We start from the raw sequence: 14,635 nt of genomic DNA, 5'->3' as shown, positions 1-14,635 counted from the left end.
AGTTCCTATTGGCCACACTGTCCCCGCTGCTGCACAGAATTTGTGTTTGGTGCCTTTCGTCCAACGGCATATGGACCGCAGTGAGACTGCAAGACACGCAGAACTGTCCCAGAAAATCTGAAAGAACAGTTGCCATAGCTACACAACAACATGGAGGAGCCATGGGGGGTCTGGCAGGCTCTCTGAGCTCTGAGTTTTCCTAAACCTCGCAGAGAGGCGGATATGCTGAGGTGGAGCCCCGGGGCTCACCTTCCAAGTTTGGGCCCCTCACCATCCACCCTGACCATCCCTGCTGCACCACCACTGTCTCTTCACCGGGGATGTCTCTGGACACGGCCCTGCCTCTACCAGAGACAGCCAGCATGCCCGGGGATGCGGAGGGAGGAGTGCTGGATAAGGATCCACAAAGAATATAATGTACAGGCATACGCCCAAGAAAAGACTGGAGAGAAATACTCCAGACCGTTAGAAAAAGTAAACACACACACACACACACACACACACACGTGTATATTCTTGCTTAATCCTCACAAGAGTCTTACAAGGTGGGAGATATATAACTTCAGATGAGAAAACCAAGGCTTGTGGAGGTTCCGTGAAACCAGGATTCAAACCCAGCTGTGCATGACTCAAGCAATCTCTTAACGTTCCAGTAGACTGTGGTTAGACCCCTGAGTGAGGTGCTGTTCAAGGGTTTTTTTTTTTTTTTTTTTTGTATATTTTCCCATTTTCTGTCATGAACCCTCTATCATCACATTCTACTGAAGGGGGAAAAAATACACATGAATGTCATTTTCAAGGCCAAAACCTGGCACTGGGGCTGAGGTGGTACCTGCCTGGGTCCCAGAGTCCTGGGCTTTCTTCATATACTAAAAGGTGACAGGAGGGGGCACCTGGGTGGCTCAGTCGGTTAAGCAACTAACTCTTGGTTTCAGCTCAGGTCATGATCTTGTGGTTCGTGAGTTCTAGCCCCACGTCAGACTCTGAGCTGGCAATGCAGAGGCTGCTTGGGATCCTCTCTCTCCCTCTCTGCCCCTCCCCTGCCCGTGCTCTCTCCGTCAAAATAAATAAATTTAAAATAAACAAATAAAAGTGACGGAAGCCTCGGGCAGTGACCCCCAGCCCCTTCCAAAGACTCCAAGGTTCTGCTGAGATGGCTGTTCCTGAAATGTCCATGAATTCAGTTCTTTAAGTACACCTAGTTCCTTAGCCAGAGCCAATCACTAATACCTTGGACTAGGTTTGGGAGGGCTTGAACCAATTATAACAATTCTGAACTAGGATTTGTCCCTCAGCTTGCCACAGGGAACAGTCAATAGATAGACCATTGGTGGAATGAATTCATGAATTAATTATCCATAGCTCTAAAGGAACTGAACTCGTGTCCACCAGAGACATCCAAGAAGCGGGGTTAAAATTCAGATGCTTGGGCCTTATGAGCAGAGACTCAGATTCAGTAAATCTTACCCAGAGCCCGGGAACGTGCTCCCTTGGTAATTCTGGCCTAGTCAGCTCCAGTTAGTCATTGGTGCATAACCAACTATGCCAAAGTTTGAGGCTTTAAGAAAAGCAACGATTTGACTATAACTCACAATTTGGGGTCAAGGATTCAGAATTCAGGCAGCTGTTGGGTATGGTGCCGGTGGAGGCGTGATGCTCCTTGTGGCTCGGTGCATCTGGCACGTTGGTGAGGATGGCGGGGAGGTGGGCTGGGCCGCATCTATCAGCCTGAGCACCGTCGCGTGGCCCCTCTCGGCAGGGACTCAAACTCCTTACATGAGGTTGTTTAGCAGATACAGGGAGCGGCAGAAGCCCCAGGGCCCTTTATGACCCAGCATCAAAAGTCACGCGGTGACACTATGTTGAAGCAGTCACAAGCCCTCTCAGATGCAAGCAAAGGGAAAATTGTCCCTGCCTCTCCTTGGGGGCCACCACATTCTAAGATGACCTCACAGCCTGAGAACCGCATTTTGAGAGATGGTGCTGGAGAGAAAATCTCTCTTTGCCGCACACTGGACTCTGGGCTCCATGGTACCAGGGTTTCCCAGCGTGGTGCTCGTTGCTCTGAAGGTACGTGAGAGAATTTTAGCGGGTACACAACTGAGCACTGAAAAGGCATATGTGTTTATATCTACAGGTTTAAATCTATGCATATCAGACTCATGTTTTTTATGAGTTTCATGGTTTTTATATTATTCCTTAGGACAAGGCTAAAGTATTACTATTTAAAAAAATTTTTTTAATGTTTATTTTTTTTTTTGAGAGAGGCAGAGCGTGAGTGGGGGAGGGGCAGAGAGCAAGGGAGACACAGAATTGGAAGCCGGCTCCAGGCTCTGAGCTGTCAGCATGGAGCCCGATGCGGGGCTCGAACCCACAAACCGTGAGATCATGACCCGAGCCGAAGTCGGACACTTAACCGACTGAGCCACCCAGGCACCCCAAGGCTAAATTATTTTTAACAATTCATCTTAGGGGCAATTAGAAGAAACACATTAAGTATATAGTAACGTATGTGGTAAAACATACATGATTATAAGAATCATGAGTGTGACCCTCAGATGTTCAGAAAGCCCTGAGTTATGACATTCACTCACAAATTTTGGTTCTGATTTTTTTTTTTCTGGTATCTACCTCCTCACTGCTCCTGTCTTTCTTTTCCTAGTTGGTCTTGCCTCTGAGTATAATTAGAAAAATGCTTCATGAAGAAAGAGGTGGCCCTCCTTTGCCTGGAGACAGACTGACCCCCACTCTGACTTCCACAGTCTTCACGGATGGTCACCTGCTTTTATCTTTGTCTTTAAAATTGTTTTCTTTCCCCAGAGAGGTCATTCCCAATTCTTCCCATCTGATGTAGGACTTATCTTATACATAATGACTTTAAATAGTAATTTACAGTTAAACTGAGCTAAACACCATTTAAAAATCCTCCTGCCGATTTCCCTTAGCAACGGATCTGTTTCAGAATCCCTGAAACAGAAAAATCGAAGCAGTTTTATTTGGTTTTGTTCCACACTCATACTATCACCAGTAGATACGTTTCTATTTCCAGCCCTGATATACTTAAGACTGAAGGGGTCTTGCCTTGTTTTGTTTTTTTGTTTTTGGGTTTTTTTTTTTTTTTTTGGTCCCACCTTAAATGAAATTATGAACATGAATTTAAAATCCACAGATTTTGAAACATGAGGTAATCTGGACCAGAGAAGGGCTGGAGCTTACAATGCATGTCCTTGAATGTATAAAGTTTTTATTATTTTGCTGATTACAAAAGTAATACTGGTGCCTCATTGAAAAATAATTTAATTACAACAATTAATCTTGGTAATCACAAGTTCCTTTGTCTGGTTTTATATTCGTCAAATTATTCTTTGAGTAAATATTCTTTTTTAATGTTTTTGTTATTTATCTTTGAGAGAGAGACAGGGCACGAGCAGGGGAGGGGCAGAGGGAGAGGAAGACACAGAATCCGAAATGGGCTCCAGGCTCCGAGCTGTCAGCGCAGAACCTGATGCGGGGCTCGAACTCACGAGCCGTGAGATCATGACCTGAGCCAAAGACAGATGCTTAACCCACTGACCCACCCAGGTGCCACTGAGCAAATATTTCTTGAAACTACTGTGTATAAGAAAACTGTCAAAGTTCTGAGAATGAGCTACAGGATGGCCCCTAAGATGCCCTTGCCCTTATGGAGCCAGGGAGGAGTAATTGGATAAGATGTAAAGCCAAGTGGCAGAGCTGGGACCAACCCTTCACCATTGATCCCACCCATGTTCTGGGGAGGAAGTTCTGTCCTCTAGGAGGGTTTCCAGGGGTCTTCGGTCTTGGATGCAGAGAGGTGTAGGGAGGAGGGATTCAAGGTTGGGGTATATCTTGCTTTCAACGGACAATACTTCCCAAAGATACCCTTGTGGACAAATTAAGATGTTTAAGCAGGACAAAAGTGCCATCCGGTGGGTTTCTACTGCTCCAACAGCGGAACTGAGCAAGTGTTAAACTACTGCGTGGTGTCCCTCCTTAGCCACAGCCCTTTCTTCTTCAACATCAGTGATTTAGGTCAAGACATAGTAAGCTTAACTAATGAGTTCGTGGAGGAGGGTCGAAGACAGAGTTTTAAAACAGCTCAAAGTATTAGAACCAGGGAGTGAAATAAGAACATGGCAAGCACTGGATTCTCATCCTTCTCTGGCTCATCCTAAATAATGTAAGGATTATGAAGTTGCTCTAAAATTTAGGATATTGACTATGGAATAAAACTCAGTATCTTTTTCATGAATGTGCAAAATGTGTCAAATGACTTGACATCTCCCCTGATTTCTATTTTAAGACCCAGCTTCGTATGGTTGTTGAATAGCATGTTTTCTGAAATTTAACATTAATATAAGATATAATATTAGTGGAACTCATTCCAAATATAAGGATACAGTGCACGTATGCTTGGGAATGAAATAGCTCCAGATAGTCCAATGGATTGAGGCACACCATTTCTAAGCTATGTGTTCAGGTCCAGGTAAAGTAGGAATCAGATGTTTCCTCAAATGTAATCCTCCTGGCAGCCAAAGAATGTGCTAGAAACTATGGAGATTGCTCCCTATATATATAATATATATAATACACACACACACACACACACACACACACACACACACACATATCTTCTCTTTCTTTGAATCTTATGTACTAGAAAGAGAAAGGATAGGCTTCACTAATGAGAAGTATCCTTTCGTATAGAAACTAACTTTATTTTTAAAATATATGCTTACCATAAAAAATTTGGAAAACACAGAAAATAAAAGCAACCATAATTCCTTCCTACTATACCCTTCCTCACAAAATAATCACAACATTTTGATGGTTTTCCTTCCTGTCTTTGTTCTCTTTGTTTATATCATTTGACCTAGTTCAATTCCTCTCCTTAGGGTTTTACTGTCAATGGATCCAGCCAATTAACAAGAAAACAATCACACTTCACATCTGTATAACTGTTTTGTTTCACCAAAGCACATTGACATCCATCATCACTTTTGGTGCTTACCTCAGATAGAACAGACTATTTTTCAGGAAACCAAGGGCAGAGAGGAGAGAGGGGGTCTTGCTCCCCACCACGTGGCTGGAAAGGGTCAGAGCCAGAACTGGAGCGCTCTAGATTTCTTTTTTTTTTTTTTTTTTTTTTTTTTTAATTTTTTTTTTTTTAATTTTTTTTTTTTTCAACGTTTATTTATTTTTGGGACAGAGAGAGACAGAGCATGAACGGGGGAGGGACGGAGAGAGAGGGAGACACAGAATCGGAAACAGGCTCCAGGCTCTGAGCCATCAGCCCAGAGCCTGACGCGGGGCTCGAACTCACGGACCGCGAGATCGTGACCTGGCTGAAGTCGGACGCTTAACCGACTGCGCCACCCAGGCGCCCCTCTAGATTTCTTATCTAGAGATGTTCTCCGGCCATAATTTCTACTGTCTCTCCCAATTACAGTCTATGTATCTCTGTACAGAAATTCCGTTTGAGAGCTAGGACTTCTACTTCCTGTGGTTTATTTTTGTCCATAGAACACGTTTGCATTTAACGTGTCTTCTGGGCTGTCAGCCTTGTAGCTTCGCCATCACATGCCTGGCAGCAGTTAGCTCACCCTGCACAGTTTCCTCTGTTGCCTGAGCAGCCGGGCTTGGTCCTTGGCAGCAAGCATCTGGGGGCACAGAACTGCCTCTCTGGCTCTGTTTCCAAAAGAAGAAACCTGCCTCCTGTGTCTTCCCAACTACCTGCCCGAGCCACCATGTCTGTATTCGTAGCTGTGTCCATGGCTAGTCAGCCCTTGCTGGAAGTATGGCCGTTTCCACCGAGAGAGCTTTCTATGTAAGTGGTACCTTGACCATCTGGCTGTCGCCTTCCTGCCTGGCCCTTGTCAGATTTCTTTACCACAAAAAGCCGTTCCATATTTGCAAAGGCTTTTCATTTCTGCTTTCCAATTTCCTTTTTTTTTTTTTTTTTTTAATTTCCGGGGTTTGCCCTCTTTAACTATGTCATCTTTTCTTCCCCCAATTCCAACATTTTATGTAAGTCCGTAAGATTGGGTAGACTTAACGGTTAGATGAAATCTACAATTTCATGGAAGGAATGTTGAGATTTGGAGCTTAACATCCCAAACGAGATAGGGGGCTAAAAAGAAAAAAAAGAGGCAGAGAGGGGGAAAGGAGTTCATGTAAAGAGAAATCAGATGGGAGAGAGATCATGGGAGACACAGGAATTTCTGAATAGGGCATTTTAGTAAAAAATAAACTAAACTAAAATGTTTCTGTGACATTGACTCTTCATATGAATTATGAGTATTTTGGAAATTACCGTATCTTATTACTGACTTTTGTCTTATGTTTCTCTAGCAATATGAACCTGGCATTTCTTCAGCAGGAAATGCTTGTCAGTTTTATTTTTAAATATCAAAGACTATTTTTAAAGTAAAACATTCATTTTCACTTAGAATTCTTACAGTTTTTCCCAGGAAAGTTGTGGTCAATCTATTCCTTGGACAAACAAGGCCAGCCAACTGTGCTGGTCATTCTTTACCCACTGCAAGCCCCGTGGCCGTTCTGTTTGGAGCTACTTATTTCAAGGTTTTAATACCATTTGTTTCTGGATTTTGTTTTGTCTTCTCTTCCATCCAGTGGAGACCGGTTAGATGAACCACAAGGCTAATTGCTTCAATGAATGGGATTGTGAGCAAACAAGTGTAGATGACCCAAAGAGTTGCCCTTTTGTCTGAGCTCTGACCTCATCACTTGGCCCCATGTCTAGCAGCCCTGGACAGAGCTGTCCTTGAACCTTTAACCAGAACCCCTAGCTCCGTGAACCCCGCTGGGACTGCTCTTCAGAAAAGCATGATCAAGATCACATTTGGGTGCCTATGGAGAGCCAGCTGCAGTCACTCATCCTAGCCCATCACAGACACTGGTCACCTCACCACAGCCAGATATTTAGCTTAATTGACAAAGAACCAAACCATTATTTCTGCCTCAGAGTAGCTAAAAAAATTTTTAAGTTTGTTTATTTTGAGAGAGAGAGAGAGAGAGAGAGAGAGCACAAGCAGAGGAGGGGCAGAGAGAGAGAGGGAGAGAGAGAGAGAGAAGAGAATCCTAATCAGGTTCTTCACTGTCAGTGCGGAGCCCCATGTGGAGCTTGAACCCACGAACCATGAGATCACAACCTGAGCCGAAACCAAGAGTCAGACGCTCAACCTACTGAGCCACCCAGGTGCCCTGAGTAGCTGAATTTTTTGATTGAACTCAATAGCGTTTTGTTCAGTTTGGTCAGGAACAAAACTGAGTGGTTTCTGCATTAAATTTTCCAATTATATTTCTGTTATCATCCCTGGATACCTCATCTCATAATGGTGAAAGGCAAAAACAAAAGAACAGAAAAATAAGAAACCACCTTATCTTTTGGTGCCAACTAGTTTCAATATAATTGTATCAGTTATATATCTTATTTCCTTTAATTAGTTGGCTTGAATGTGTTCTTTGATTTCAAACCTATTTTCCCAGGAGAAGTAGCACTTCTTCTATACGTGGAAGAAGACACAGGTTCTTTGGGTTCCAAAGAAGCTATTCACAAAAACCCTGCCCATTCACAAAATGAAATCAGTGATGTCCTACCTGAGCTCATTTTCAACCCTGAATCCTTTCCTTCGCGCCAGGTCCATGAGGAAGGCTCTGCGGGTGGTCCCCATTTTCTTCTCCAAAATATAGAGAACCAAATCCCGAAACTTGATGTCATGCGGAGGAGAGACCATTGAGGCCCCCATCTGCCTGGGCCTCTTCTTCCGAGGGCCCGAGTGGGCCATTTGCAAAGGATCCATGGGAAGAAGCTTCTGATGCTTCTGCCTGTGCCATCGATCGGTGTCTCCAGAAGTGAGGGAGAGCCTGCCCTCCTTCGTGAAGAGCTCTGATGTCATCTTACTGGCAGACTCTGATGTCAGGGAAGGGTTTCCTGGGCCCTGCCCTGGTGATAGCTTCCTGCTGAAGAGCAATGGAGAATTTTTATCTCCGTCCAACTCATTTGTTCAATGTGGAGATTGTAACGGAAACAGTAAGTTAACTTCACTTTCCTATGTATAATCTCACCAGATCCTCAGAGTAACCTTGTGAGGAAGGTAGGGAAGCATTATTATTCCCATGTTAGCATCTACCTATTTACGGTTCATTTATTCGTTCGGGACCCTCTTGTCTTTGTCGTCTATTCCTTTTTAACCTTCCAACTTGCTTGGTTCTCTTCCTCTCTTGGGCAATCATTATAATACATTGGATTTCTATAGGTTGTGTGGGTGTTATACGATGCACGCAGTTGTTTTGATTTTACGTGAATGGCATTGCTAAGTTTCTCATTCTGCTGATCACTTTTTTATTCAAAACTATGTTTTCAGTTCCCTCCACGTTGCTCTATGTGCTAATTTGTTCATGATGGACACTTTAGCTATGTTGGTGCATTTTGTAAGTGAGGAAACCAAGTCTCAGTTGACTCAACATCATAGAGTAAAGAGGCAGAACCAGGTCCTGAACTCAGGTTTTCAGACTCCAAATGTTATATATCTCAGTTTTGTCAGTGGATTAAGTTTGCCTGGAGAATAGTCTATTATGTAACTCTAAACTTGGATCTTTTGGGATGGAATGGGATGATCTTTAGATGAGAATTGCTGTCATAAAAAGGCATTTTCATAATTTTATGTGCAAAATAAAAATTAGTATCTCTCATCAATATACTTTATAAATCTCATTTCTTGACCATCTACCAAGTGGCCAGGGCAAGCATCTATAAGCCTTAGCCGATTGAATTTTCATAATACCACTGCCTGGTAGGTGTTGGCATCCCCAGTGAGGTAAACAACTTGCTCAAGGTCACAGAGCTAATAAATGGTTATAGGTAGGAAATTATCAAGCTAAGTTGAACTCAGATCTGTCTGCTTGGCACAGAGGAAGCACTTCAAATAAATGTCATTTGGTAGTAATTTGATGTTTTGTTTTTAGAGAAGAACGAGTTCGATCTGAAATCAGATCTATATGTTTTATAAAACTATTAAATCAACAAAATATGATGTTAACCACTGTCTTATTTAATCTGCTTTGAATCACTGGTATTGAAAAGATCACCAGCAAAAATTTTAAATGCGATGATGGCTGTCTGGTTATCAGGCTATTGTCTATCAGCCCCAAATCCACCTTTCTCTCCTGGGCTTTATGAGGTTGGGGGTGGGACTGTGTAAATGCCATTTCTCAAGGTCAGCGGGCTCCCTGCTAGGCTCTACCAGTAGGAGGCACTAGGGGGACTAAGTCCAAGGCTGGACCCTAACTGATACACTGTCCAATTAAATGAGGCACAGGAGGGGCGCCTGGGTGGCTCAGTCAGTTAAGCGTCCGACTTCAGCTCAGGTCACGATCTCGCGGTCCGCGAGTTCGAGCCCCGCGTCGGGCTCTGGGTTGATGGCTCAGAGTCCGGAACCTGCTTCCAATTCTGTGTCTCCCTCTCTCTCTGCCCCTCCCCCGTTCATGCTGTGTCTCTCTCTGTCTCAAAAATAAATAAACATTAAAAAAATTTAAAAAAAAGAAATGAGGCACAGGAAATGAGGACCCACCTACACTGCTGGAGGTATATTCCTTCTAAAAGGAACTCTAACAACAACAAAAATCTTTAAGACGTCCAAATCCCCTAAACCAGCATTTCCATTTTTTTAAGAAAGAGAGACACATAAATATGAATGCACTAAGAGGTTCATCACAACATTTTACAGAGAAGACTTAAAAAAAAAACAAACAAACCATGAATGTCCAATAACAGCAGGAGGTGATAAAGTATGACAGGACCCTACGCAGCCACTAAGACCATGTCATAAGGAAATATTGTAAAACATGGGCAAACATTCACAATCTAATAATTGTGAAATCAGTGTATAAAATAGTAGTTACTGTATGACATCAGTTTTGAAAGAGAAGACTAGAGAAGTATATGGCAAGCTTAATATAATAGTAGATATCGCTGTTTGTAGGGTTTATGCATGATTTCTATTTGTGCTTTTCTGTGTTTTACCAATTCTCTATAATAAACATGAGTCATGTTTGCCACCACAAACACAGACAACTTAGAAAAATTACCTTGAGTTGACACCAGGTGGCCTTATGCAAGCTATGATTCAAAGGTAGGAGGTTGCTCAGAGTAAGCTAAATGGCAATGGATTGTGTTTTCTGCTAATTACACACAGGGCTGAGGGACAAACGCTTTTACATTTTGTGTAAAATCCCATCTTTCTACCAGGCAAGACCCCACTGAGGAATGGACGGGGCTGTGTTATCCTGCTTGGTTTAGATAACTTACTGAAGCTGAATCTGGGGAGGGGATCTGTGGCTTCTACGTCCTTTTTCCTGCCTCTGAGGGTCCCTTCCAGGGATATCATGTAACCTGTGCTAGGATGACAGTTATGAGAGCTGAGGCCATTGTCATGGCAGGAGGAAGGGAGGCGTGAAGCCCCTTGGCCTCACCTTAAAACGGGGCTGAGCCGGGGCGCCTGGGTGGCGCAGTTGGTTAAGCGTCCGACTTCAGCCAGGTCACGATCTCGCGGTCCGCGAGTTTGAGCCCCGCATCGGGCTCTGGGCTGATGGCTCAGAGCCTGGAGCCTGTTTCCGATTCTGTGTCTCCCTCTCTCTCTGCCCCTCCCCCGTTCATGCTCTGTCTCTCTCTGTCCCAAAAATAAATAAACGTTGAAAAAAAAAAAATTAAAAAAAAAAAAAAAAACGGGGCTGAGCCTACCAAAGTCTCATCATTTCAGGAATTAAATTAAATCATGCTCACGAAAGTGCCTGGGAAATCACGAACCACTGTACAAAGGTCAATTGCTATTGTTATTCTCACTGGCATTGCTGCTAATGGCAGGAATTGATTAATTTCTTCTTACTGAGCCATCATCTTCCGGAGCTATTTGCACCAGGTGTTGAGCACGCCCTTGGTCCAGTGTATGGGGTCATTCAGCTCCAAATCTCAGTGGCTTAACACGACACAAGTTTATTTTCTCTGACGACATTTTTTTGGGTAGAGGATTCTCCTTCACTCAAGACTCAGACTGATGGAAGCTTCACATTTTTGTACCTGGACTACTTGGACTATGAGGTTGTCTTGGTCACCGTGGCAGAGAAGAGGGCACTGGGGATCTTGCATTAGCAATTAAATGCTTTGTCTCAAAAATGATATACATGACTGCTGTTTATAGCCCTGGTCAGAACTAGTCACATGGCCCCACCTAAATGCATCAGGGCTTGGAAATGCAGGGGAGCACAGGGGAATTGGGGGCAGCTTTCCTGTTCCTGCTACGCCCAGGATCAAGGTATTGATTAGTTTTGGAGACTCCCTATCAAGGGGGTGTTACTGCATCTGCACTAAAGCCACAGCAGAGTTTATGGAGGACGATAGCCCTGCACTTGCTAGAGGAGAAGCTCAAGAGAAGGACCACACTGTACAGTGGTCAGGCCATTCTAGGGCCTTCCTTGAATTCCAAGCTGTGGTCCTGGGGACAGGAAGATCTGATCTCTCTAAAACACCTCCATACCAACTGTTCCTCCTTTCAAGTGGCATATAGGGAGGGACGTCCTTTATAAAGTGTCAAAGCTATCCTAAATTCGGATCAGGTGCCTCCCTGCCTGCCCAGTCTTCTGGGCCACTTTGCCCATAAGAGCATGTGTCACTCTGTATTGCAACGCTCTAATCCCCTGTGTGTACCTGGACTTATTATAGTCCAGTGGGGCAGGAGTCATATAGGTTGTATTCACGTCTGAGTCCTCAGCATCTAACACAACACCTTGTTCAGTAGGCACCAGTTAGTGTAGAATAAGCTAGAAACCAAATGTAAGTTGATGTTATTATTATTATTAAACTTCTATGCTGTTTGGGTAACTATGATATGAATCTTCTGCCATGACCGCCCTTCTCCACCCTAGAAGTTCCCAACTAAATGCCTCTCCAAAATGAGCGAGTATAATATAGTTGTTAGGGAGCCAGACTGCCTGAATTCAACACCCAGACATTTATGAGCTGTGTGACTTCGGGCAAGTTACCAGACCTCTCTATGCCTCAATTCCCTCATCTGTGCAATGAGGATTATAATGATTTCTATCTTAACGGTGGTTATGAGGACTGAATAAGCACTTCAAAGAGTGCTGGCATGCAACAAGTCCTCAGAAGTGTCCACTGTGAGTAGAACAGCTCAGCCGTCTTGTTCCGCTTCCCTCCTCTGTCCCTCCCTGTCCTGTCTCTGCGTCCCCATACACTTGAGAGGTATCTTCTCAGAGTACTTCCCTCTGGCCTTTTGGTTTCCCTAGACTCTTTTAATAGTGGTGTCAGGCCCACTCAAGAACAGACTCAGGATCTCAGAGACCAAAGGGGTGCCCTGCTATGATTCCCAACATGGGTTCCAAGGAACACAAGTCTCACGCAGTGTTCTGGGCAAAACGAAAAGTTCTGCAGTGAATTAGGGGCACCTGGGTAGCTCAGTCAGTTGAGCGTCCAACTTCGGCTCGGGTCACGATCTCGCAGTTGGTGAGTTCGAGCCCCACATCCAGCTCACTGCTGTCAGACTGTCAGCACAGAGCCCTCTTTGGATCCTCTGTTCCCCTCTCTCTGTCCCTCTCCCGTTTGCGCTGTCCCCAAAATAAATAAATGGTCAGAAAAAGTTCTGTAGTGAATTAAGTTTAGGAAAGCCAGACGAACTATACAATTTGTGTTAGAACATTAACGTTTTCAAGAAGACTTGCAGTAAAGAAACCTCTTAAATTGTGTTTAGCCCGATGTATTCCCAGGTTGCCTGTATTTTTGTTTGTTCATTCTCCAGAACACCTGTGGAATCTTGTCAAACACAGCAAGTGTTGACGGCTCCATATGTACTAAGCCTTGGGGCCTGGAGTTAGGCCTAGTAACCACCTGCCACTCACCAGGTATGTGACCTTGGACAAGTCACTTAACCCATGCGATTAATTGTGAAATGCCAACTTCATCATTACGGTGCCAACTTCATCACATTGTAAGTGAGGAACAAGAGAACATAAACACACCCACCTGGCCCACGGGCATACTTGGCCCTGTTCTACGCTCACCTTCACCTTGCCACTCCCAGGTGCTGGCGGATACGCCCTGGGCTCCGGGCTTGGGTAGGTAGTGCCAGCCTACCTGAAGGAGCACCTCTTGTCATTGACTGCCACTGTCACACTTTTATGCAATGGCTGCCCTTCTAGTTTAATGTTGATTTGTTCTTCCATTTTGGGTAGTGCTTGGTATCCTTCTGATCATTCTTAGACACCTTTATGAGTGGAGGGAGAGGGAGAGGGTTGCATATGTTCCCTGGTTTGGTGGAGAAGTGAGTCTCTTCCCATCAACAACATTATTTTTGTCCCTGGGAGTCCCGTTGCTCTGTTTTCGTGCTTTAGAAGAATTCAGTTTGAGAGAGAACACTTCTGCTTCCGGTAGTTTTATTTTCTTTTATATACCAAATATCTTGTATCATGTACTCATTTCAAGCTGTAGATCTGGGAAACCTGCCATCCCCAAACGTGCGGGCAGGGTTTTGTTTTGGTTTGGTTTTTTACCGAGCACCAGCTTCCTCTGCTGCCTGAACAGCTGTGTTTGGTTTGGGGGCAGCAAATGTTTTCTGGAGCTTAGAAGTGCCTCCTTGGGAAAACCTATAGAGTTTCTTGCATGACAGAAGTCTTGGAAACGTTGCTTCTTACCACTGAGAAGCAATCTGTAGCTATGGATCCTTCATGCTAATAAATACAAGGAAACTCTACATTTTAGTTATGACTTGGGGTTTCACCTTTCCCCACAAGGTGAGAAAGGATGGCAAGAACAAGGAAATGGATGGAAACCGCAGCTTATTTGTGACTCTGTGACTAGTCTTTATTCAAAACTGTTTATTAAACTCCAGCTGTGCACAAAATGGTGGCTGAAAGCATGCATAGCAGGCATGGAGGGGAGAAAGCACAGGTACTTGCCTCAATGGAGAGTTTGAAAAGAGAGCTAGGATTTTATCTGCAAAGAATTGGGGCCTTAGGAAAATTAATCAGGCAGTCCCGAATGGGATGAGCGGAAGGGAAGAAATTAGGAGAAAATGGTGATAATCTAGACGTGAGGTGATCGAAGACTGAACTGGGGTAGCCAAAGGAAGCCTGAGTGAAATGACAGTGACAGGAGCTGATGACTGTGCTGGTGGCCGCTGGGTGGGGCCCCCGGGGTCATTTATGGCCCCTGGACACCTGGTGGGGAAGTCCTCCAGTACCGCCAGTGCCCGGATGATTTCCAGATCTTTCTCTCCAGCCCATTCCTCTCTCTGGGGTGCCAGGCCCATTCAGGTTCCTCTTACGGGTCTTAATCAAAATGCCTAAAACAGAAACCACTCGCCCACACTCCCCAAACCACTCCTTCATTTCTCTCCCCAGACCCCTTTAGTTCTCTCCTTGTCACTTGATGGGGTTTCTGAGATAACTAGTAACCTCTCCGTCCCCTCTAGATGATACACCACAAAGCAGCCCAGGGGTCAGACAGGCGGCGGGGAGCATGTGAATGTTAGACACTGGCTGGCAAAGTTCCAGAACGTTTAGCCTTTGGTTTTTGTCAGCGGGC

At 44.4% G+C, this 14,635-nt stretch overlaps 1 protein-coding gene across 2 annotated transcripts in view; it reads right to left on the bottom strand.

Moving 5' to 3' along the window:
• DNTT (DNA nucleotidylexotransferase) overlaps positions 1-7,927 on the bottom strand; it is a 31,679-nt gene extending 23,752 nt beyond the window's left edge. Inside the window, exon 1 of one of the 2 annotated variants that reach the window (XM_086680515.1) lies at positions 7,639-7,927. In XM_086680515.1, the coding sequence (XP_086536641.1) occupies positions 7,639-7,841 (203 nt within the window). In that variant the 5' untranslated portion in view covers positions 7,842-7,927. The remainder of the gene's footprint in view (positions 1-7,638) is intronic. The other variant, XM_086680514.1, reaches the window with a different exon arrangement.
• Positions 7,928-14,635: the final 6,708 nt, after the last annotated feature.

Source organism: Puma concolor, chromosome D2 (genome assembly GCF_028749965.1).
Source record: "Puma concolor isolate L17-30 chromosome D2, mPumCon1.1.hap2, whole genome shotgun sequence".
Classification (NCBI taxonomy): domain Eukaryota; kingdom Metazoa; phylum Chordata; class Mammalia; order Carnivora; family Felidae; genus Puma; species Puma concolor.
The sequence above is the reverse complement of the archived record's forward strand: the minus strand, read 5'-3'. Positions and strand labels throughout refer to the sequence as shown.